Consider the following 23,401-nt stretch of genomic DNA (forward strand, 5'->3'; position numbering starts at 1 on the left):
CTGAACATAGATAAGCTTTTCTTAGAAAAGATTCAATTTTTCTATCTAAAGGGTCCTTAAACGAGGTACCATCTGATGTAGGAATGGTAGTACGTTTAGCAAGGGTAGAAATAGCCCCATCAACTTTAGGGATTTTGTCCCAAAATTCTAACCTGTCAGGCGGAACAGGATATAATTGCTTAAAACGTTTAGAAGGAGTAAATGAATTACCCAATCTATCCCATTCCTTAGCAATTACTGCAGAAATAGCATTAGGAACAGGAAAGACTTCTGGAATAACCGCAGGAGCTTTAAAAACCTTATCCAAACGTATAGAATTAGTATCAAGAGGACTAGAATCCTCTATTTCTAAAGCAATTAGTACTTCTTTAAGCAAAGAGCGAATAAATTCCATCTTAAATAAATATGAAGATTTATCAGCATCAATCTCTGAGACAGAATCCTCTGAACCAGAAGAGTCCAAAGAATCAGAATGATGGTGTTCATTTAAAAATTCATCTGTAGAGAGAGAAGATTTAAAAGACTTTTTACGTTTACTAGAAGGAGAAATAACAGACAAAGCCTTCTTTATGGATTCAGAAACAAAATCTCTTATGTTATCAGGAACATTCTGCACCTTAGATGTTGAGGGAACTGCAACAGGCAATGGTACATCACTAAAGGAAATATTATCTGCATTAACAAGTTTGTCATGACATTTAATACAAACAACAGCTGGAGGAATAGCTACCAAAAGTTTACAGCAGATACACTTAGCTTTGGTAGATCCAGCAGGCAGAGGTTTTCCTGTAGTATCTTCTGGCTCAGATGCAACGTGAGACATCTTGCAATATGTAAGAGAAAAAACAACATATAAAGCAAAATAGATCAAATTCCTTATAAGACAGTTTCAGGAATGGGAAAAAAATGCCAAACATCAAGCTTCTAGCAACCAGAAGCAAATGAAAAATGAGACTGAAATAATGTGGAGACAAAAGCGACGCCCATATTTTTTGGCGCCAAATAAGACGCCCACATTATTTGGCGCCTAAATGCTTTTGGCGCCAAAAATGACGCCACATCCGGAACGCCGACATTTTTGGCGCAAAATAACGTCAAAAATGACGCAACTTCCGGCGACACGTATGACGCCGGAAACGGAAAAGAATTTTTGCGCCAAAAAAGTCCGCGCCAAGAATGACGCAATAAAATGAAGCATTTTCAGCCCCCGCGAGCCTAACAGCCCACAGGGAAAAAAGTCAAATTTTTGAGGTAAGAAAAAATATGATAATTAAAGCATAATCCCAAATATGAAACTGACTGTCTGGAAATAAGGAAAGTTGAACATTCTGAGTCAAGGCAAATAAATGTTTGAATACATATATTTAGAACTTTATAAATAAAGTGCCCAACCATAGCTTAGAGTGTCACAGAAAATAAGACTTACTTACCCCAGGACACTCATCTACATGTTTGTAGAAAGCCAAACCAGTACTGAAACGAGAATCAGTAGAGGAAATGGTAAATATAAGAGTATATCGTCGATCTGAAAAGGGAGGTAAGAGATGAATCTCTACGACCGATAACAGAGAACCTTATGAAATAGACCCCGTAGAAGGAGATCACTGCATTCAATAGGCAATACTCTCCTCACATCCCTCTGACATTCACTGCACGCTGAGAGGAAAACCGGGCTCCAACTTGCTGCGGAGCGCATATCAACGTAGAATCTAGCACAAACTTACTTCACCACCTCCCTTGGAGGCAAAGTTTGTAAAACTGATTTGTGGGTGTGGTGAGGGGTGTATTTATAGGCATTTTAAGGTTTGGGAAACTTTGCCCCTCCTGGTAGGAATGTATATCCCATACGTCACTAGCTCATGGACTCTTGTTAATTACATGAAAGAAAAGGTGAATACGGAGTAAAAAAAGGGGTATAGAGGTGCCCGAAGTTTAGAAAATAAAAATAATAAGCAGTCTTGAAATAGACAAGGGCATGTCGTGGATTCTCCATGCCAGGAAAGAAACTAATTTATCAGGTAAGCATACATTTTGTTTTCTTTCCAATGGCATGGAGAGTCCACAAATGCATTCTAATTACTAGTGGGAACCAATACCCAAGTCAGAGGACACAGAATGGAAAGGGAGGGCAGATGATTGATGAAAATCCTTAGGAGCCTGGAAATAGAATTTTAAAGCACGAACCACATCTAGGTTGCGTAACAGACGTTCTTTTTGAGATGAAAGATTAGGACAAAATGAAGGAACGTCAATTTCCTGATTAAAATTGCAGTCTGAAACCACCTTAGGAAGAAATCCCAATTTAGTACGTAAGACTGCCTTATCCGCATGGAAAATAAGATAAGGGGGAACACACTGCAAAGCCAAAAGTTCTGAGACTCTACGAGCAGAAGAAATAGCCAACAAAAAACTTTCCAATATAATTTAATATCAACAGAATGCATAGGCTCAAATGGAGCCTGTTGCAAAACTCTAAGAACAGATTTAAGGCTCCAATGAGGAGCAACAGGTTTAAACACAGGCCTGATTCTGACCAAGGCCTGAACAAAAGACTAAATATCTGATAAGTCAGCCAAACGTTTATGCAATAAAACTAAAAGGGCAGAAATCTGACCCTTCAGGGTATTAACTGACAAACCCTTCTCCAGACCCTCCTGGAGAAAGGATAGAATACGGGGGAACTCACACCTTACTCCAAGGAAAATCCAGAGATTCGCAACAGTATAGGTATGTGCACCAAACCTTATGATATATTTTGCGAGTTACCGGCTTACGAGCCTGGGTTAAGGTGTCAATAACCTTTTCAGAAAAACCTTGTCTACACAAGACTATTTAGAGAATTTAGATTTGGATGAAGAAAAAGACCCTGAAATAGAAGGTCCTTTCTCAGCTGTAGTCTCCATGGAGGAGAGGATGACATCTTCATAAGGTCCAGCTGTGGCCAGACAGAAAAGGAAGGGCCAACAACTGAAAATGTTTGTCCAGAAAGGCAAACCAAAGGAATTGAAAATAATCCTTGTGGATAGGAACGTGAAGGTAAGCGTACTTCATGTCGATGGTGGTCATGAACTGACCCTCTTGAACTAAAGGGAGAACGGAACGAATAGTCTCCATTTTGAAGGACGGAACCTTGAGAAATTTGCTGAGGCATTTTAAGTCCAATATAGGGTGAAAAGTTCCCTCTTTCTTGGCAACCACGAAAAGATTGGAATAAAATCCTCAGCCCTGTTCTGTCAGAGGAACCCTGGACGATCACCCCTAACAAAGATAGATCCCTGACACAATTTAAGAATGCCTCTTTTTTCCTGTTTGCTGATAATCTTGACAGGTTTCAAATCTTGTCCTCAAAGAGGCAGATTTCTCCTATTTTGTATCCCTGAGAGACCACATCTATCGCCCAAGAGTCAGGAACATCACAAGTCCAAGCCTCCTAAAAGAAGGAAAGTATGCCCCCTACCTGATCCAATCCCGGATCGGTGGCGAACCCATCATGCTGCTTTGTTCTCAGAAGTCTGCTTCTTCGACTGCTTGCCCTTGTTCCATGGTTGGTTAGGTTTCCAGCAAGTCTTGGTCTGGTCAAGCTTTGAAGATGAGGATTTCTGTCCCTTAAAATTGCAAAAGGAACGAAAATTAGAAGATTGGTGACCCTTAGGCCTAGTCTTTTTATCTTGAGGAAGAAAAGCCCCCTTTCCACCCGTGACCATGATGGTATCCAGACCAGGACCGAACAAAATATTCCCTTTAAAGGGCAAAGAAAGAAGCCTAGACTTAGAAACTATGTCTGCTGATCAAGACTTTAGCCACAAGGCTCTACGAGAGAGAATGGCAAGGCTGGAAGTCTTAGCACTCAGATGCACTACCTGCATACTTGCATCACAGATGAAGGAATTTGCCAGTTTTAATGCTTTAGTTCTGTCCTGGATTTCCTCCAAAGTAGTCTCTTCTATAACTAGTTCAGAGAAGGAGTCACACCAATACGAGGCCGCACACACAACCGCTGCCATAGCAGCCACAGGTTGCCATAATAGACCTTGATTAAGGAAAACATCTTTTTAAAAAAAGGAGATGGGGAAAAAGGAATCACCAGTTTCTTCCATTCCTGAGAAATAATATCTGGCATACGATCCAGGACAGGAAACACTTCCACAGACCTAGATTTGAGATCAAAAACCTTGTTCAGTTTAGTAAACTTAGGAGTTTTAGAAGTTGTAGGTTCTAAATCTTCCAGAGTAGCCAGGACTTCCTTAAGCAATAACCAGAGGTTCTCGAGCTTAAACCTAAAACTAACCTCATCTGAATCTACTGGATTAATTAAAGGTAGAATCTGAATCAGAGATCTCGCCCTCAGAGGCTGCTGAAGAATGGTCATCCTCTGATAATTGGGATAAACTGACCAAAGCATCCTTGGCGTTAGAATATTTCATCTAAGTCAGGAATAGTGACTAAGACTTCTTTTTCTTCTAACCCGAAATAGGTAAGGCACTCAGAGCCGCAGAAACTGCTGAGGTAAGCTGCTCTGCAAAGTCTCCTGGTAAAAATACTCCCCCAGGAACAGAGCCGCAGGGCACTGCTTGTTTAACTGCTAGGGACGGGGGGCGAGGAGAAAGCTGAGGCATGTCTAGGACAACAAATTCCTGAGAGGCAGAGGGCTCTAAAGGGTTAAGCTTTTTAGGGATGGCAGAATCTTTATTTTTGGACTGCAACATATTAGCTACACACATGGAGCAAAATTGCACAGGAGGAATCACTTGAGCCTCTACACAATATAAACATTTATCAAAATTTACTGATAAATCCTGGCTATCTTCCATAATGTCCTCTCTATGGGTAAACTCCACTTTATATTCTAAGACTTCCTTGCTAAAAGAATGAAGCAATATAAAAAATGGCTTACTCTTACTATAAAAAGGGAAGATATGCAGAGAGACAGAACAGCCAGCAATGGCAAGTATCAAAATCATATGTGTGTGTTTACAGGTCTCACTTCATTTAAGTCTCAAAAAATCCAAGACTAAAAAAAAAACCTGCACCTCTATAAACCACAGCCGTTGCTGGAGTGGTCTCACCACCTCTGTTAGGGAGTTGCGTTGTATTGTCGCACTTTGTAAGAAGCTCTCTATGCTCAGCGCTACAGATCACCTCTCCACAAAATCTGCAACAAGTGACGTGAACACAAAGAAAAAAGAATGTGACACACTAAAAAAAAGTACGCAGCACTCATCAAATTCAAATTAAAGTATACCCACTATAAAGTACTGCCGTGTGTGTTATCTCATGAACTGACCCAAAGTCACAAACACGTGACTCAATAAACCCTTGCCTCAGTCCCAGAAATGATAAACCTGATAGAATAAAATGCAGGATCGTTTCTTATTCAGTGCCGAGCATACTGCCCAAATAAATCCCAAACATGAAGAGATTTAATAAAGTTAGTCCCCAGACTCTTTTATAAGGATATGAAAGAGGTATTACCCCTCCAATGTGCCTGAGCCTTCTGTCGCTATGAAGGAAAAGAAAAGCACTTACCTTGGAGTCTCTGTGGGGCAGACACAGAAATCCACCCGACAGATCCAGAAGACTGCTTTTCTTTCATCACCAGGTCCCTGTCAGAAGATTAACCAAAAATTGTTTTTCCAGATGGGGGTTATCATAAATTGTTGGAGGAGAAACAAGGACTACCCTGCGACCTCCAACAGCTAACATAACTCTTACTCAAGAGGACTACATGGACACAGCATTACCCCAATCCTTACATGCAGGGAAACTACCCATTAAAGCATAATATTATTGAATATTCCGCAGAGCACTATATTCGCACTCCTAGATTAACGAAGGCATAGAATGACTGGGGATTATGGGTAGAGGAAGGATACTTAAGCCTTGTTGGGGTGTTCTTTGCCTCCTCTTGCTGGCCAGGAGGTAAATTCCCACTTATAATTAGAATTGATTAGTGGACTCTCCATGCCATTGGAAAGAAAAGGTGAATACAGCTTCATAAATCTAAAGTGAATGTAAAGTTGTGCGTACTCGCTCACGTCATAGGATAGACTTTGCGGAAGAAAAAAATAAACTTTTCTTTTTTAGACTTACATTGGGGGCGGAGCTTCGAAGCAGCATGCTGAACAGCGCAACCTGACGAAAGAGCCCTGAAGGGTATTCTGCAGAGGAAGAAGTGACCGGAGGCTTGTGATCTGCTGCACTGTTTGATGGCTGAACGGCTCTACGCAGAGGGATCTTGGTTGGACGATCCGACTTCACAGTGCGAACCTGCTGCCAACAAGGCCACAGTGCCTGGTAAATCCAAGTCTCTGCTAAAAAGATCTCTGTCCTGCGACCAAGGTGCCACATTCTTTTATTGGGCTGCAAGTATTACCTTTATTATATATATATATATATATATATATACTGTTTGGAGATAAACTCTGTCTGCTGCATTAACATCTCAGATAAGCAAGGCAATCCTAACTGCTTAATAGTGTATTCACTTTAACCGAGAAGGACCCCAGCAAATGCTGATAAGCATATTACCTGCTAGTCTGTTGAAGAGGTGTCGGTTTGAGCTTGTTCCCTAATCTCTTTACTTATTTCCAGATTTGTGCCATATTAGGGTCCTGAAGCAAAAAAGGACCCACTTTGGGTGTTTAAACCTCTCAAAACCCTGACTTGGTAAAACGATTCTGGAGGTGTCCATAGAACTTGCCCTACAGTGGACTGTATAAAAACCTCAGACCTCCCAAGGACCTTTAAATATGTTTAACATGTAGTGTTAAAAAGTGGTTATATTGTTGCATATTTTTTTCGATATCTTTGATCCATTATTTTAGTTGCATATTAAGTATACGGGTGCCAAAAGAAGTATTTCCTGTTACCATATTGCCTAAGTCCTTGATGTAGAAATAAGTTCTCGTTTGTATACTTTGATTTTGCTCTACAGTGGTTGTTACAAAAACTAGATCTGCTAAGAATTTTCATGTTGCAGTAATTTCTGTATATTGGTATCAGAGGAACAACTAACTTATGATAACAGATGTTGGTTTTAGATAAGATGCTCAGCTCCCTGTGCTTATATTTACCTTTGCTGGTTTAAGAATGTATTAACTCAACGTGTACCTACTGTTAAAAATTCATATCTCATCTAAGGTGGATATTCCGGGGCCATTTTTCTAGTACTGCCCAAATTTCCTTGTTAAGTTGGTCAATCTGTAAATTGTGTTACTGTCAAATATATAAAGAGTAAGGGATTGGTAATATATTTACTTAAAGGGACACTGTACCCCAATTTTTTCTTTTGTGATTCAGATAGAGCATGCAATTTTAAGCAACTTTCTAATTTACTTCTATTATCAATTTTTCTTAGTTCTCTTGATATCTTTATTTGAAAAAGAAGGCATCTAAGCTGAGGAGCCAGCAAATTTGTGGTTCAGAACAATGGACAGCAATTGTTTATTGGTGCTGCCCAATCAGCAAGGACAACCCAGGTTGTTCACCAAAAATGGGCCGGCATCTAAACTTAAATTCTTGCTTTTCAAATAAACATCCCAAGAGAATGAAGAAAATTTGATAATAGGAGTACATTAGAAAGTTGCTTCAAATCGCATGCTCTATCTGAATCACAAAAGAAAAAAATTGGGTACAGTGTCCCTTTAAGAGATTCTCTCTACTCCTTAGTCTTTCTCTCCTTGACTACGGACATGTTTTAATAAATATTAACCACTTTCCCTAATATGTTTATCTTCAATAATAAAATATTTAGAAGAAACGACATATGCGCAGGTTTCAATAGCTTTCTTTCTTGTTTCATTTATCTAAAAATAATACAGGCTTGTCTCACTTTTTAGTATAACATTCTTATAGGCAAGGTATTTTCTCTTTCTAGTTAAAGAAGGTCTGTAAGCTATATACGGTATATATATATATATATATATATATAAATAAACACACTTCTCACTTTCTTCTTAGAGGTTTGCTAACTCAAAGTTTTTTTCACTTAAAACTTAATTTTCTTAAATGCACTGGGTTGATTGTATAATATAGTGTCCGTTGTTCTCACTATTTTTTTTAATTTTGTATGCACTTAAAGGGACATAATACTCATATGCTAAATCACTTGAAACTGATGCAGTATAACTGTAAAAAGCTGACAGGAAAATATCACCTGAGCATCTCTATGTAAAAAAGGAACATATTTTACCTCACAATCTCCTCAGCTCAGCAGAGTAAGTTCTGTGTAAAAAGTTATACTTCACCTGCTCCCAGCTGCAGGTAAAAATAAAAAAAAAATGAAGAAATGAACAGCAGCCAATCAGCATCAGCAGTGCTCAGGTCATGAACTCTTACTGTGACTCATGAGATTTGACTTAACTCATGAGATTTCATAGTAAGCTTCCTTTACCTGATTGGTGAAATAATATGAGAGTTCACGAGGCTCATCCCCTAAGCTGTCCTAGGACAGACACACTAAAATGCTGCTTAGAAATCCTTTACAATGGGAGGTGGCTACTGAGGAACTTTTGAGGTAAAATATCTTTCTTTTTTACATAGAGATGTTCAGGAGATATTTTCTAGTCAGCTTTTTACAGCTATGCTGCATCACTTTCAAGTGTTTCAACATTTGGGTATTATGGCCCTTTAATGGAAAAAAGTTCACCCATAATGCCTGTAAAGTCAAAAGATAAGAAAGTTAAAGGGCCACTAAACCCAAAATCTTTTTTTTAATGATTCAGATAGAGAATAGAAATTTAAACATTACAATTTACTTCTATTATTTATTTTGCTTAATTTTTTAGATATCTTTAGTTGAAGAAAAAGCAATGCACATGCCAATCACACAAGGCTTCTATGTGCAGCAACCAATAAGCAACTAATGAGCATATCTAGATATGCTTTTCAGCAAAGAATATCAAGAGAATAAAACAAAATTAGATAATATAAGTAAATTAGAAAGATGTTTAAAATTGCATTCTCTTTCTAAATCACGAAAGAAAAAATGTGGGTTTCATGTCCCTTTAAGATCACTGATCTCAGTCTAGATACTACTGCTACATCGCTCCTCCTTTAATTGACACACAAACCTTGATAGCACAACTTACTGAGGTTTTTGCGCCACAATTTGACATGATTAAAAAGGAGCTGTTATTGCTATATAAATAGTATCTTTCCTCAGAGGTTAGACAATTTTCCTCTATAATTAGTGAGGCAGAAAATAGGATCTCTGACTTAGATGATCTTGTGAACACTCAGAGAAAACACAACCCAAAAACAAGACTCTAGAATACAGAATATGCAGTTGCACCTGGAGGACCCAGAATCCCCTGAATTTGAGGATCTCCACAGTATTACAGCAAGCCCTAAAAATGCCAGCACAACAGCTATCCCTAATAATAGAAAGAGCGCGTAGAATTGGTGCTAGAAATGCTTATACTGATGGCACATTCAAGAGTAGAATGTGTGTATTTAAATTACTGAAGTTCCAAGACAAAATAGAAACACTAAAATTATTTTTTTTAAATTGACCCTCCTGTATGGAAACAATAAGATTTTATTGTTTTAAGACTTCTCTAATGAGACATCTTTAAAAAGAAAGCTAATGGCACCGTTTTGTACCCAACTAATTAACAAAGGAGTCAAAGCACGCATGATTTACCCAGCAAAAATTATAGTTGAAGACAAAGGAACTAAATTGGTCTTTAATGAGGTGTCAGAAATTAAAGAATTTATTGCATCCAAATAATACGTTAATGGTTTCAGTACTCTAAATATTGAGGGCACAATGTATATTTTACTGAGTATTTTCTTGATTGTATCTTGTGTTTTATACCAAGTGCCTGTTGTGGAAGGCATAAGATGTCTATGTAATGCAATATAGTGTACTCTGCTTTATATTTTATCTTGGACATTTTTTTTTTCTCTCTCCCCCCTACGTATATAGGTCTTTAAAAATAATTTTTATCACCATTATGGTCTCTATGATCTACATTTTTTAAATATTACCCTGGAATGTTGAGGGGATAGCCTCATCTATGAAACAAACTTATAATCAAAACTTTGGCGAAGGCTAAACCTGATATCTTTTTCCTACAGGAAACACATCAATGATATAGAAGCAGCTAAACTGAAGTCAAAATGGGTAGGAGGTTATAGCTACGCCTTGTGCAAATAGGAAATGTGGAGTTGCTTTTTTATTAAACAAGGAATTAGATTACAATATTATAAATGTGGATATAGACCCAATATTCTAGGTATATCTTACTTCAAATACAAAATGTAAATTTTGTTTTTTTAAATGTAAAAAATATGGCCCAAATAAATTTTGTGTTGACTTCTGGGGAAAAATTAAAATCAAGCTATACCCCTTTTATTGGGGAGAATTTTGTTATGAGAAGTGAATACAGCGCCAACAAGAGGCCAAGGGATAAATATACTCACAGAGAGATAAAAGAAGATTTAATGAACCATGTTAAAAAGCATCAGTAATAAAAGACTATATATAAAAAATGTAAAAAGCACATATAAATAAAATTACAAATACAGGAATATCTTACAGAAGCGGCTCAAAGGGCCAAAGCTGATAATTACAATAAAAACCAGAGGTAATAACAGGTGATCAGTGTGAGTGGTACACCAGAATAAGAGTATACTAATAAAACAGAATTAGCCTAAGTACAACTGTAGCAAGTGCATCAAGCAAAAAACTAATAAACAATAGTGTTCAAAATTAGTGTTACAAAAATAGTGTTCCAAAAAATAGAAAAATGCACTGCACTGCAAAAAAAGGGGGGTAGAAAAATAATTGTATAGATACAATCAAATAGTGAGTGAGTGCAAATGGATATAAAAATGCTAGCTACTTAATCCAGTGAGGTTAAGATATAATTAAATAAAATACACAATATGCAATAACATAAAAAATAAAATACACAATATGCAATAACATAAAAAATAAAATCCTTTTTGGATTATATTTTATATTTTATTTTTTATGTTATTGCATATTGTGTATTTTATTTTTTATGTTATTGCATATTGTGTATTTTATTTAATTATATCTTAACCTCACTGGATTAAGTAGCTAGCATTTTTATATCCATTTGCACTCACTCACTATTTGATTGTATCTATACAATTATTTTTCTACCCCCCTTTTTTTGCAGTGCAGTGCATTTTTCTATTTTTTGGAACACTATTTTTGTAACACTAATTTTGAACACTATTGTTTGTATTATTGTTTATTAGTTTTTTGCTTGATGCACTTGCTACAGTTGTACTTAGGCTAATTCTGTTTTATCAGTATACACTTATTCTGGTGTACCACTCACACTGATCACCTGTTATTACCTCTGTTTTTATTGTAATTATCAGCTTTGGCCCTTTGAGCCGCTTCTGTAAGATATTCCTGTATTTGTAATTTTATTTATATGTGCTTTTTACATTTTTTATATATAGTCTTTTATTACTGATGCTTTTTAACATGGTTAATTAAATAATCTTCTTTTATCTCTCTGTGAGTATATTTATCCCTTGGCCTCTTGTTGGCGCTGTATTCACTTCTTACTACTTGTGCATATTTTTTGGAGGTTGGTTAGGATCTCTGTTTGGATACAGCTTGGGGGATTACCTTAGCGCTTGTACACACACCCTTTTTCACTAGAGAATTTTGTTATGGCTGGGGATTTTAATATGACGCTGTCACCAGAACTAGATATATTCTTTAAAATTTTTATTACAGAATCTAAGAAAATGTCAACATATTTTAATAATTTTTGCTATAAACTTAAACTGCTAGATATATGGAGGATCAAAAACCCTGATTGTCAAGTATACTCATGTGAATCCAAAACAGATTTTTTTTCCAGAATTGACCTTTTTTAGCCTCTGAATCTCTCTATTTGTCAGATGGATACAGGAATTGGTGATATCTTGGTATCAGACCACGCGATTATATCATTATTTCCCTCCCTAACTAGTCCTGAAGATAAAACGCAAACTCTATTCTTTCCTCGTTTTCTCTTTAATAACCCTAGATTTTCACTTTGGTTGAGACAGAAGTGGAAGGACTATTGTACCCATAATATTGCTTATTTCAATAAAATAGAGATCTTCTGGGAAGCCTCTAAAGCAGTATTATGAGGGGAAATCAAGGCTTATATGATTAGTAGAAACAAGAATAGGACCCTGGAAATCCAACTGGCTAATCAAGTTAGAAACTCTTATAGAAGATACTGTGGAGAGAGGTCTATAGTAAACTGGAATAAATACTTGGAATTGAGAAGAGAGGGGAACATGTTTTTAAAGCAAAAATTACAAGTTAAAAACTAATCTACGCTTCAAAGGTTTCCATGGATGTTCAGCTAAACATCTAGCTAAGTAAAAAACAGAATTAAGAAAAATGTTATACCAAAGTGGGAGACTATCAATATACCAACACTAAAGAAATTAATAAAGTATTCTTTACTTACTATCGACAGCTCTATGCAAGATTAGATATAAACATTCATAATCAAGACAGATATTGGACCAAAGTTAAGCTTCCTAAGATTCAAGAGGAAGATTTGACAGTACTCAATGCCCCTATCTCCGATTATTTAATTTGATCTTATCTCTCTCTTTACTAAAGATACCGGACTGCTTACCAGCAGATTACAAAACCTAATCTGAAGAAATTATTCCAACTTTAGAAAAACTTTAATCATTTTATTTCTGATAATCCAATATTGCCCTACTTTTCCACAGCTAATATCTCTTTGATTCCTAAGAAAGGAAAAAATATGGAGGATCCAGCTTCTTATAGGACCATATCAGTCCTTAATACAGACTATAAAATCTTAGCCACTATTATTGACTCTAGACTTTCCTTCTCATTGGATAAACTCGTCCATCCTGACCAGACTGGATTTATATCTAGAAATTCCACACAAAAATATACGTAAAGTGGTCACTTATGTGGACATTATTTTTGGAATATAGAATGGAAGAAGCAAAATTTCTTCAAAGATGTGGCAATCCTCACTCTAGACGCCAAAAAGCGTTTGATTCAATTTCATGGGGTCATCTCTTTAAGACTTATGAATAAATTGGTTCTTGAAGCCAACATTTTCTAAAGATTTATTATAATCCATTATCTTTTCTTCTGGTTAATGGGCTTCTTTTGCCAAAAATCACTTAGGAGAGGCACCAGACAGGGCTGCCCATTATCACACCTCTGTTTAATATTGCTCTTGATCCATTAGCTATTCGTTTGAGATATCCTAAAAGAAATTATTGGTGTGCATCGTTTGAAGATTCTCCTCTACGAGGACGACCTTTTACTTTTCTTAGCCAATAGCTGTCAATCAATACCTTCTTCCCTTCAATGTCTTTAAGAGTTTCTCCTTTCCAGGATATAATTTAATCTTGATAAGTGAATTTATGTGGGATAATAAATCCAGAAAATAAAGTTTTCAAGAACACCTGTTCAGAGTTAACGCCATCAAATACTTAGGTATAGTACTACATAAGAACCTTAAAAAATTACTAAATGACTAAATTTTTCACCTCTTCAGAAGATTAAAGCTTTAAATAGATTAATGCAAAAACACGGAGCAGCCAGTCTTGCCAATTTTAAGTTATAAAACTGGGCCACTATGGTTAAAATTGACAAAAATCGCATAGTGTTAGTTTCTTCTGTGGATATGGAGACATTATTTCAGTGTTCTCTGAAAGCCATACGGCATTGTCCATATCAAATTACCTTCTGTCGCTTATCTTATCTCAATTAATAGTTTTATCAGGGCATAAGTTCTGTGCATTATTAGAGGTGGATTAAAGTTTAAGTTTTTTTGCCCAGGTTGTAACAGTTATCTCCAGGTAATCAGTGTTTAAATAGTGGGCTGAAAAAGGTCTTGAATATATCCGTCAAAATGGACAGATTATAGTCTGAGTTACTCAACATTTTGACCTACCTAAAACAAACATCACCTATCTACAATTACAGCACTATATCTGGCCCAGCTTAAGCATCATTGTTTGCAAACAAGTTCAACTCTGCTCTACACATTAGGTGAGACAGTGAAGTGTAGCCACCAACTAGCCCCCAGTAAAGCATTTCTGCTCCTGGGCCTCACAGGTATGCTTTTCAAAAAGCATACTGAGAAATTAAGTAAATGAGAGAAGTTAACAAAATTGCATCTTGTATGAACCACGTAAGTGTACCATTAATGATCAGGGTGTTGTGGATTAACTCAAGACCAACACAGTAGAACTGTCCCAGACAAGGCAATAACTGAATTTTATAGGCATTTGACTTTTTCCCCCATTTGCCTGTATCATTCGACAGCCAGACAAACACACTATCTACACATACACACACTAAAGCTCCAGCTAGATATGCAGACAGAACAATCTGGAAAGTTTAAAAATCTGCATCCTATCTGAAATCATGGTTTTTAAACTGTCATTCCTTCATGAAGTCACTGCAATTTAAACACATTGTTTGCTAGTTTGTTCAAGAAAAGCATTTGCCATCAACCCTCCCCAAAATAAATATAAAGTCATAGTTTCCAATTTAACTTTGTTTAATGGCACTAATACATTGCTGATATTCATGCTGTCTGAACAAGAACCCCTTTTCTATAGTCTGTGAACATTCCCTCCCACAGTCAAAACCCCCAGAAGAATGAACCAGCTTCCAGAATTATACTCAGACAGGGAGAAGGCACCCACTCGCTCTCCTAATAAATATGAAGTTATGGACATGCCAAGGGAATGGAATATCCAGGGCTGGAGTGGAGCATCTCCCCCACTCTGAGTGCAATATGGCAAGGTGGGGTATTCCATGAATCAAACATCTCTGCAGGTTTCAGTCCATAAGCCCCAAGTTGTCCTGTACTAATGGGGTTTGATATAGGAGAGATTCACAGCTTGTCCAGGAAGTTATCTAAAGCCTGGACGGTCTCCTTAAGACCCTTCCTTTTACGGGTCTCAGCCACAATTGCACTAGGTCTTGTAGTGCTGTCAAAGGGATCTCCAGGCAGGATCTGCCAGTGGTCAAACACACACTGAGGGAAGGCCTGTCCACCAGTGTTTGATCTCAAGTCAGCGGTGAAACCTAGAAACAAGAGCCTTATTAGTTACCTGAAGCACCAAAGTACTAATGGCAAACTAGCTTAGAGGTGGCAAATTTTAATATGGACTTCTTCCAATTTCTTGTACTTAATGTGTAACGTAACAAACCACCACTAGATACTTACCAAAGGACTCATTGACAGGTAGGAATGCTTTAACAACAAACATTGGTGTTCCAGCCACTTGGGACTCCTCAAAGACATGGCCACGCTTCCGGTTCAAGACACCATAGATGCCACCCACGACTTGCTCAGGGCACTGTCAGAAAAGTAAGATTTAGAACTTTAATACTGTATAAAGTAATAGAAAATAAAGACTTTGTATCAGTACCAAAACACTGAATAGGTAAAGTGGCACAGTACAATAAGTGAAATTTTATACAGACCTGGATCTCTACAAGGTAGATTGGCTCCATAAGACGAGGTTGAGCAGTAAGCACACAGGCATACAGACAACGACGGGCAGTTGGAATGATCTGTCCACCACCACGGTGGATGGCATCAGCATGAAGGGTCACATCATGAACATCGAAACGAACACCTCTCAAGTTCTCATCACACAGAACACCCTGTTATGTTTAAAAAAAAAAAGTGATTAGTTGTATGCAAGACTGTCCAAGTCTTAAAATATATATAAAAAAAAAAAAAAAAAAAAACAAAAAAAAAACACACAAACACTTATCCCCTCACCTCCTTGGTAGCCCACTGGAAGCCTGCAACTACACTGTCCTTGATTTCATTCAGATACTGCACTCCTTTTGTAATATCAGTCAAAATGTTGGGTCCAGTTCCATCAGGGCCAAAGCACCAGATCTTACGAGCTTCAGTGACATCCCACTCATATTTCTCAGCAAGGTAACGGGCACGTGTCTTCAATTCCTGTCGGGCAGCCACATCACCCTTGTCTATGTCCTCAGCAAGGCCATCAGGGAAAGGACGAGCTTTCATATACAAACGATTGTGCTTATTGGGGGACTTTGACAGGCAAACTTGGTTGGATTCCTCACTTACAGTCTCACGGTAAGACACAACCGGGTCAGATTTCTGCAAGTCAAAAAAAAAAAAGTTTTAGGGAGTTACACTAGCATAAAGTGACAAGTCAGTCAAAAATTAGACTTGTGATTTATATATGGCCTTTAGCCAATTTGTTTTGTTCCCTTGGTACTTTGTTGAAAGCTAAACCTAGGTAGGCTCACATGCTTATTGAAGGCTGCTTATTTTCTCAGTGCATTGAGAATTTTACAGGTAAACAGAGCTAGTTCATGTGTGCCATTATAGGTAACATTGTTCTTACTGGAGTCAGCACAGATTTGATAAAATACAGGTATGTCAAAGGAACTGAGATAAGGGGACAGTCTGCAGAGTCATACACGGTAAGAGGTAAAAAGTAGAACATAAGTTTTACAAAACTGGGGAACGTGTAAAGGGATTATCTTTTTAATTGTAGCAATTCTGGAGTACACTGTCCCTTTAAGAGATTACAATATCTAGTGTTTGCCATTTAGCTAATGCACATTATGTGCTTTATGCAAACATTACACATTTAGAACATAGAAAAGTGTTAAAATGTTAATGGTTACTGTGGAGGAAACCATCATTCAGGATTAATGTAATTTACCTTAATTGGTATGCAAGCATGATCTTCTTCCAAATCCTTCAGGCAGATTTCCAAGTGCAGTTCTCCAGCACCAGCAATGATGTGCTCTCCAGACTCTTCAATAATGCACTAAGGAAATACATTGCATAGGTTAAAGCTATATGACAAGTCTTCAAACTCTTAAGGTCAACATATTGACTGCTTCAGTGTCATTAGTAATTCATGCATTTGTTGTACAAGACATGTCAACACATGATACTCAATGTTCTCTACAAAGATGCTTAACTAACTAAAGTTAACAGTAGTTAAGCTTCTAAACCCTTACCTGCACCATGGGATCTGATTTAGCCAGACGTTTCAAACCCTCAACCAATTTTGGTAAGTCTGCAGGGTTCTTTGCCTCCACAGCAACACGCACTACAGGGCTGACACTGAATTTCATCACACGCATGTTATGGGCATGTTCAAAGGTGGTGATGGTCCCTGTCTTCACCAAAAACTGGTCCACTCCAACCAGGCCAACAATGTTACCACAAGGCACATCCTCAATGGGTTCCACATAACGCCCCATCATCAAGATAGTCCTAGGGTTAGAAGTAAAAAAAAAAGTGACTGGAATGAGATTGACCATGGCAGGTATTGAGTATTAAACACTCAAGTTTTAGGGGTGTGTGTGTATATATATATATATATATATATATATATATATATATATATATATATATATATATATATATATATATATATATATATATATATTTTTAAATCTTAAAACCTTACCTCTGGATTGGCTTCAGGTAAAGGTCTTCCTTCTTTCCAGGAGTAAAGTTTGGTCCCATAATTCTGACCTTGAGACCTGTAGAGACTGAGCCAGAGAAGACTCTTCCAAAAGCATAGAATCTTCCTTTATCTGTAGTGGGTACCATCTTGGAAATGTACATCATTAGGGGAGCTTTGGGGTCACAATTCTTAATGCCTGTTGAATAAAGTTGGTGTTCAACCCTTAAAGCACATCACTCAAGTAATCTCCAGAATTTTGCTAACAGACAAGCTTTTGGGTAATGTAAACAGCATGAGGGAACTTACCCATGGCAGCCTCATCATCAGGGGGTCCCTCATAAAGCAGCTCACAACGGTACTTCTGAGCAGTCACTGGGGAAGGCAAATTGATGGTGATCATCTGAAGCAGGGCATCTCCAGCTGGTAGCCAGCGTCTCATGACAGCCTTTTGAATAAAGTTATAAATTTGAAGTTATGGTTCATGCATCCACAAGACAACCAAATATCTTGTTCCAATTTAGAGCCAGGAAACAGAACATCCATGCATCTACAATTACCTTGAGTAGCTGTTTGCCCTCCTTGTCTTTGTCTTCACTGTCTAACTTTATGTCAAGCTTCTCAATCAGCTTGGCTGTTTCATCTTTCTTGAAGTTCATGATGGCATCAAAGACCTACAAGCATACAAAACAGTCAAGGGTGCATTCCTTGCCATGATAATACGTGATTTTTTTTTTATATCAAAACATCAGATTTGGTTATTTCTTCATTACAAATTCAGGTCAAAGTGAAGAAATATTTGATCATCATTCAGAACAGTACAAGTCAAATACTTTGCAGTATTAATGCTCTTTAGCATTCTCTTTTAGTGGTAGTATCAAACCTCCACTTCAACTTTTAACTGGGTTGAAGGACTCACCTTGAAGATAGGATCCAGAATTAGCTGGCAGAAAGTTCTGGGAAGCTTCTTTCCATCAGCATTTGAAGCAGATTTGCTAAACTTTCCATTTGAAGGGTCAAAATATCTGTTGGGGAAAGGATAGGTAAATAGGCTGATATGGATCAGGACATGCTCACTGCCTAGTTTCTGCACTCAAAGGTTTGGCATGTCATTTTTGAAAACCTGTGGCAATATAAACTTTAGCTAAAAACGTTTAATTCCATCAGCTTTAGCCTGAGATAATTACATTAACAAGGGTGAGAATTTTGATTAACTAGTCATTTGCTAATGAGGTAAATTACATAATTTTAGTTGTGGTTAAGGCAACATCAATGTGTCTGTCCCTTTAGTGAAACTTACCTGTCACCCCACAGTTTCTTCATCATATCTTCTACTTTCTTTGCCCGATCTGCTGGTGCCCACTGACCTTCTCCCTTAGCAGCAAACTTTGCCACATACAGCTCGGCAAACTGTTTTAGGGTGAATGCCCATCCATGCAGGCCAGAACCAAAACCAACAGTTCCAAGGACTGGGTCAATCTGAGTGAGGGGGAACACTTTATATTAGAACATATCTAATTTTTAGTGGAAAGTTTTCTACGTTCATTTTCAAGCAAACTAGCATTAGTAGTTGTGATGTTTCAGTAATGTGCTGTGTAAAAGCTGGGCTTTGCCTGGCTCAGTGCTTTAAATTTTGAAGTGTCTGTGCAGACAATGGTTTGCTAAGCTGTTCTTTAACCAACCACCAACTCAGCAGTTTCTAATCTAATTTGTTCCAAGTGATCACCTTCACTGAGTTGCCCACCAGCAAAATGCCATCTTGCAAAAAAAGTGATGTTTCCACCTCTTAGCCAATAGCATTCAGGAAATATATTGTGGCGCCAAGTTGGATTTCCCGAACGGTAATTAGGTAGAATCCCCTCAGCTAGATAGCGTTCAGCCGGTGGGCTACCTTTTTAGCTCAGTGAAGGAAGTCACTTTCAACAAATAAGGAGCTTTCAGTGTGAAGTATTATACTAAATTAATGAAAGTCCCTTTGTTTCAATGGTGAACCCTAGTGTTTCTGAAACGCTAAGATTTACCATCACTTTAAAATATATTTTACCAGTCATGTGTAACATTAAAGGGAAGTCACAATACAGATTTGCTCACCATGATGTTACCCATTGGGCCAGTCTCTCCCTCTCCATAGGTAGAGATGATTACGTTTACATTCTCCACAATACGTTGGAAGGTCTGGTAGAGCTCCTCTGGTACCAGCTGCAACTCCAAAAGAGCACGGTCCATCTTGTTCATCATCAATACAGGGCGGATACGCTCAGCAATAGCCTGACGGAGCACTGTCTCGGTCTGCACACACACCCCTAATAAAAAAAAAAAAAAAAGGTTTACATTAGAAAACCTGCCCAATTAATGAAGCTCAAAAAAAACAAAACAAAAACAAAGCATCTTCAATCTGACCATTTGCTTACCGGAGACACAGTCAACTACAACCAGGGCTCCATCAGTAACACGCAGAGCTGCAGTGACCTCTGAGGAGAAATCCACATGGCCAGGAGAGTCAATTAGATTGATGAGGAAGCCAGTACCATCCTTAGTCTGCTTGATAAAGGCCATGTCATTTTCTGAGAGCTCGTAGAAGAGAGAAATAGCTCTGAAAGATTAAAGGGGAGGTAGTTAAAAAAACAAAAAAAAAAAAAAAACTATAGTACATGAACACCAATTTATTCTTTAAAAACACAGAAACCTAGTAATTACCAATATGTATAGTCATCTAACTCAGTGCCCATTAACTTCTAGACACAGCTAAATAGCCATATAAATGAAACTATTTCCTTAAGATTCTTTTTTTTTTTTTAAACATATTTAAAACTATTTTCATGTTTGATATCCAAGTATGCTCACTGGCTAATAAGGTGCTATAGATGGGTCAAAAAAAAAAGTCAGTAAATGACATGCTCACACAGTGATAACATTTAAATTGGTTCTGCACAGAACCTCCTAAGCACTGCAGGTCCCAAGCAGTTGCTTCTGCATGGGACCAGCAGTGCTCTGGGCACCAATCAGAACTTTAAAGGGATAGGAAATTCAAAACTTGAATGATTTAGATAGAACATAAATTTGATGCTAAAATTCACTTCTATTTTCAAAAGTGCTTTGTCAATTAGTGCAGTGTCTGCCACTAGCGTGATCACAATGCTATCTATATGGCCTACATGAGCTTGCTCTCCCCTGCTGTGAAAAGTAAATAAAAGAGGCAGCCTTCAAGGGCTTAGAAATAATCATATGTGCTTCCCACTAGAGAACAAAAATTGAAAGTTTTTTTGGACTTGACTGTCCCTTTGAACATATTGCAGAGTCTAGTAAAAAAAAAATACATGCTCTAAAATTAGAGCAATTCGGTTTTGCCTACATTAGCCATTTATTAAAAGCCAATTTAAAGAAGTCACAACCAGTAACACTTACGTTGATTTGATGGTGATACAACGTTCCTGTTCATCTTTTCGGGTATCTGTGAAGCGAGTTTCACCAGCACGGGCTGAGGCGATGATACCAGCCTTGCACACCAGTGAGTCAGTCAATGTAGATTTGCCGTGATCTACATGGGCTATGACTGACATGTTACGGATGTTCGCCTTCTTGTCCATGATGGAACGGATCTGGTCTACCGTGAAGTTCACCTAAAGAAAGCAACAACTATTTTACTAGTAGATCTAGCCATGACAGTTTAAAATTAAAAAGCAAAAGTTATGAGATGCCAGACCATTTTTAATAAACACTGTAGTTTGTCACATCTGCTTTATGACATTTTATAAACATTCTTAGTTGGGTCAAAAGACATAGGTTTCTTATACGGAATATTTGTAAAAAGTTAGGGAGCCTTTTAATACTTTAGAAAATATTGAAGAAAAGCAATGATTGTGTAGTCATTTCTGACTCAGAAGTTACATAATGCTACTACGTCAGCAGATAACCCAGCCCCCCTTTCATAGGGAGGCACAGAGCAGAAGCATATTGCGACTAAAACATAACAGACTCTGTATAGAGTATTAAAGCAAACCATTCAGGGCTGTATAGAACAGACTCCATAGGCTGGTTGGTCTGTCTCACAATGGTAAATATATCACACAGATCCCAACAGAAAACCCACAGTAAATGATTACTATCAATTTAGATTTCAGCTCACATGTCCCCCTGGTTATAACCATTTAATATGAGCCCATTTGACTTTCATCGAGGCATGGCTGACAACCGCCATTAGAGGCGCTGGACTTTAATTTGATGAAGGCCGCACCCGGCATAACGCAGCCTAACCGGCGTCTCTCCAGAAAACAGATTTCAAGTGAATCAAGCAGCTAAGACAATATCCCGATCCCCGACTCCCTCTGCTTAAAAAAAAAATGTCATATCATCCCAGGCCCAGTACCATTGTGTAGAAAAAAAAGATACGTTACAAATTGCCCGTCATCCAAAGCGTAACGCTATTAATATATAACACGACGGACTGGGTAGAGTCTCGAGATCACCTTGGAAAAGGTTTTACATGCCCCTTTCTTACCATGTTGGCGGATGGCGGTGGATTCTTTTTCACGGGACGAAATGAGGCCGGAGCAGTGCTGCCTGCCTCACTGCAGACAAACAGGCGGAAGAGAAAGCTGACGTCAACAGCTTGCTACATATAGGGAGCGGGGAGTGCGGGTCACCTGACCCAAAGAAGAGGCGGAACTCATTAGTAGACCGCGCAAGCGCGTGGGGTGTTTCATTTGGTTTCTTCGCTGTCATTTCTTAAAGGTGCCGCGCGCTCACGCTGAATAATATGGACACGTGGAGCTTGGATCAGGGCAAGGGGCGCTACAGAGTCAGTTACACAGGGAAACAAAGAGGATGCAGCTAAGGAGCGCCTGTACCAATATCCAGTGTCTCATACTCATCATCAAACGTCATTTTATCACCCTGCTTCCATAATTTAAGTTCAGTGGCTTGACTGTTCTAAATTCTAATATTTTTTTTACAATTTTTTTTTTAACATACTGTGTTTGAAACAATGCTGATGAGGTTAAGTGAACATATATGTAGCAAATAAAGCACTGTTCCTTATTGGGATCACCACTGATGAATGTGTGGGTATATGCAGTTTAGTGAGTTTTATGAGTTTAGTACCTGGAGAGTATCAGGCACTGTCACAAACTTCCTATAAATAGTTCATACTTTGAGCTAATTTGCGTGTCAAATTATGTATCATAAAGTATTAGTCATCCATGAATATTGTTTGAGTTTGCCTTTTTACATTACATTCACTCTAAACAAACAGGAATGATTACAATTACAATGGCTTTGATTACAAGTGGCAAAATATTTTTTTTTATCTTGAAAACTGCTAGAATTAAGCTTTTTGCTCTAGTCAGGTAGCATTAGTATTGAAAAAAACCTAACACCCATTGCACAAACAACATAGCATATTCTCAAGCCACAACTGACTATAGTATATAATAATTAGTAGATTAACTAATTAAAGGATATACATAATAATAAACTATTGGACATGTATTAATAAAATTAACTAAAAATTGTGTATCCAAACTGGACAACAATATAAACCATACAATCAATAACTGAGATCATATAAGTGGTAACTCTATGTGATATAAAATGGTATTAAATGATCAGATGATCTTATTAATTATAATGATAAAAATAAAATAATATATAACAGATGTAAATCAGAGTAAAACTGTATAAAATAAAAAGTATATATATATAGAGTATAATATTGGAAAAGTCTGATGGTGAAAATGGAGGCAGCAATCTGTGATGATCCAGGCCGGGATCCAGGAACAGCAATCTATAAGAACAAGAAGAGACACATGCGCCACATGGCCCAGTATTGTTTGATCCAAAAGGTGATTGTTTATGTGTAAGGAGTAAACTCACATTTATAAAGGCACCTCAGTTGGTGCTGTAGAAGCAGTCTGGGATCTATAACAGTCAC

At 37.6% G+C, this 23,401-nt stretch overlaps 1 protein-coding gene and 1 non-coding gene across 2 annotated transcripts; both read right to left on the bottom strand.

Moving 5' to 3' along the window:
- Nucleotides 1–14,531: 14,531 nt before the first annotated feature.
- Nucleotides 14,532–22,119, bottom strand: EEF2 (eukaryotic translation elongation factor 2). The gene is made up of 15 exons (XM_053703137.1): nucleotides 21,971–22,119; nucleotides 20,878–21,092; nucleotides 19,884–20,065; nucleotides 19,564–19,775; nucleotides 18,773–18,951; nucleotides 18,392–18,497; nucleotides 18,033–18,146; nucleotides 17,782–17,920; nucleotides 17,476–17,671; nucleotides 17,021–17,279; nucleotides 16,717–16,824; nucleotides 15,789–16,142; nucleotides 15,485–15,667; nucleotides 15,225–15,357; nucleotides 14,532–15,082 (listed from the first exon to the last, which is right to left on the bottom strand). Exons 1-15 carry the CDS (start codon nucleotides 21,971–21,973, stop codon nucleotides 14,889–14,891), a joined length of 2,577 nt encoding a protein of 858 aa, XP_053559112.1. The 5' UTR covers nucleotides 21,974–22,119; the 3' UTR covers nucleotides 14,532–14,888.
- On the bottom strand, nucleotides 18,219–18,286 carry LOC128650693 (small nucleolar RNA SNORD37). The gene has a single exon (XR_008400957.1). It is a non-coding gene; the product is annotated as a small nucleolar RNA SNORD37 (small nucleolar RNA).
- Nucleotides 22,120–23,401: the final 1,282 nt, after the last annotated feature.

Source organism: Bombina bombina, chromosome 2 (assembly GCF_027579735.1).
Source record: "Bombina bombina isolate aBomBom1 chromosome 2, aBomBom1.pri, whole genome shotgun sequence".
NCBI classification, from domain to species: domain Eukaryota; kingdom Metazoa; phylum Chordata; class Amphibia; order Anura; family Bombinatoridae; genus Bombina; species Bombina bombina.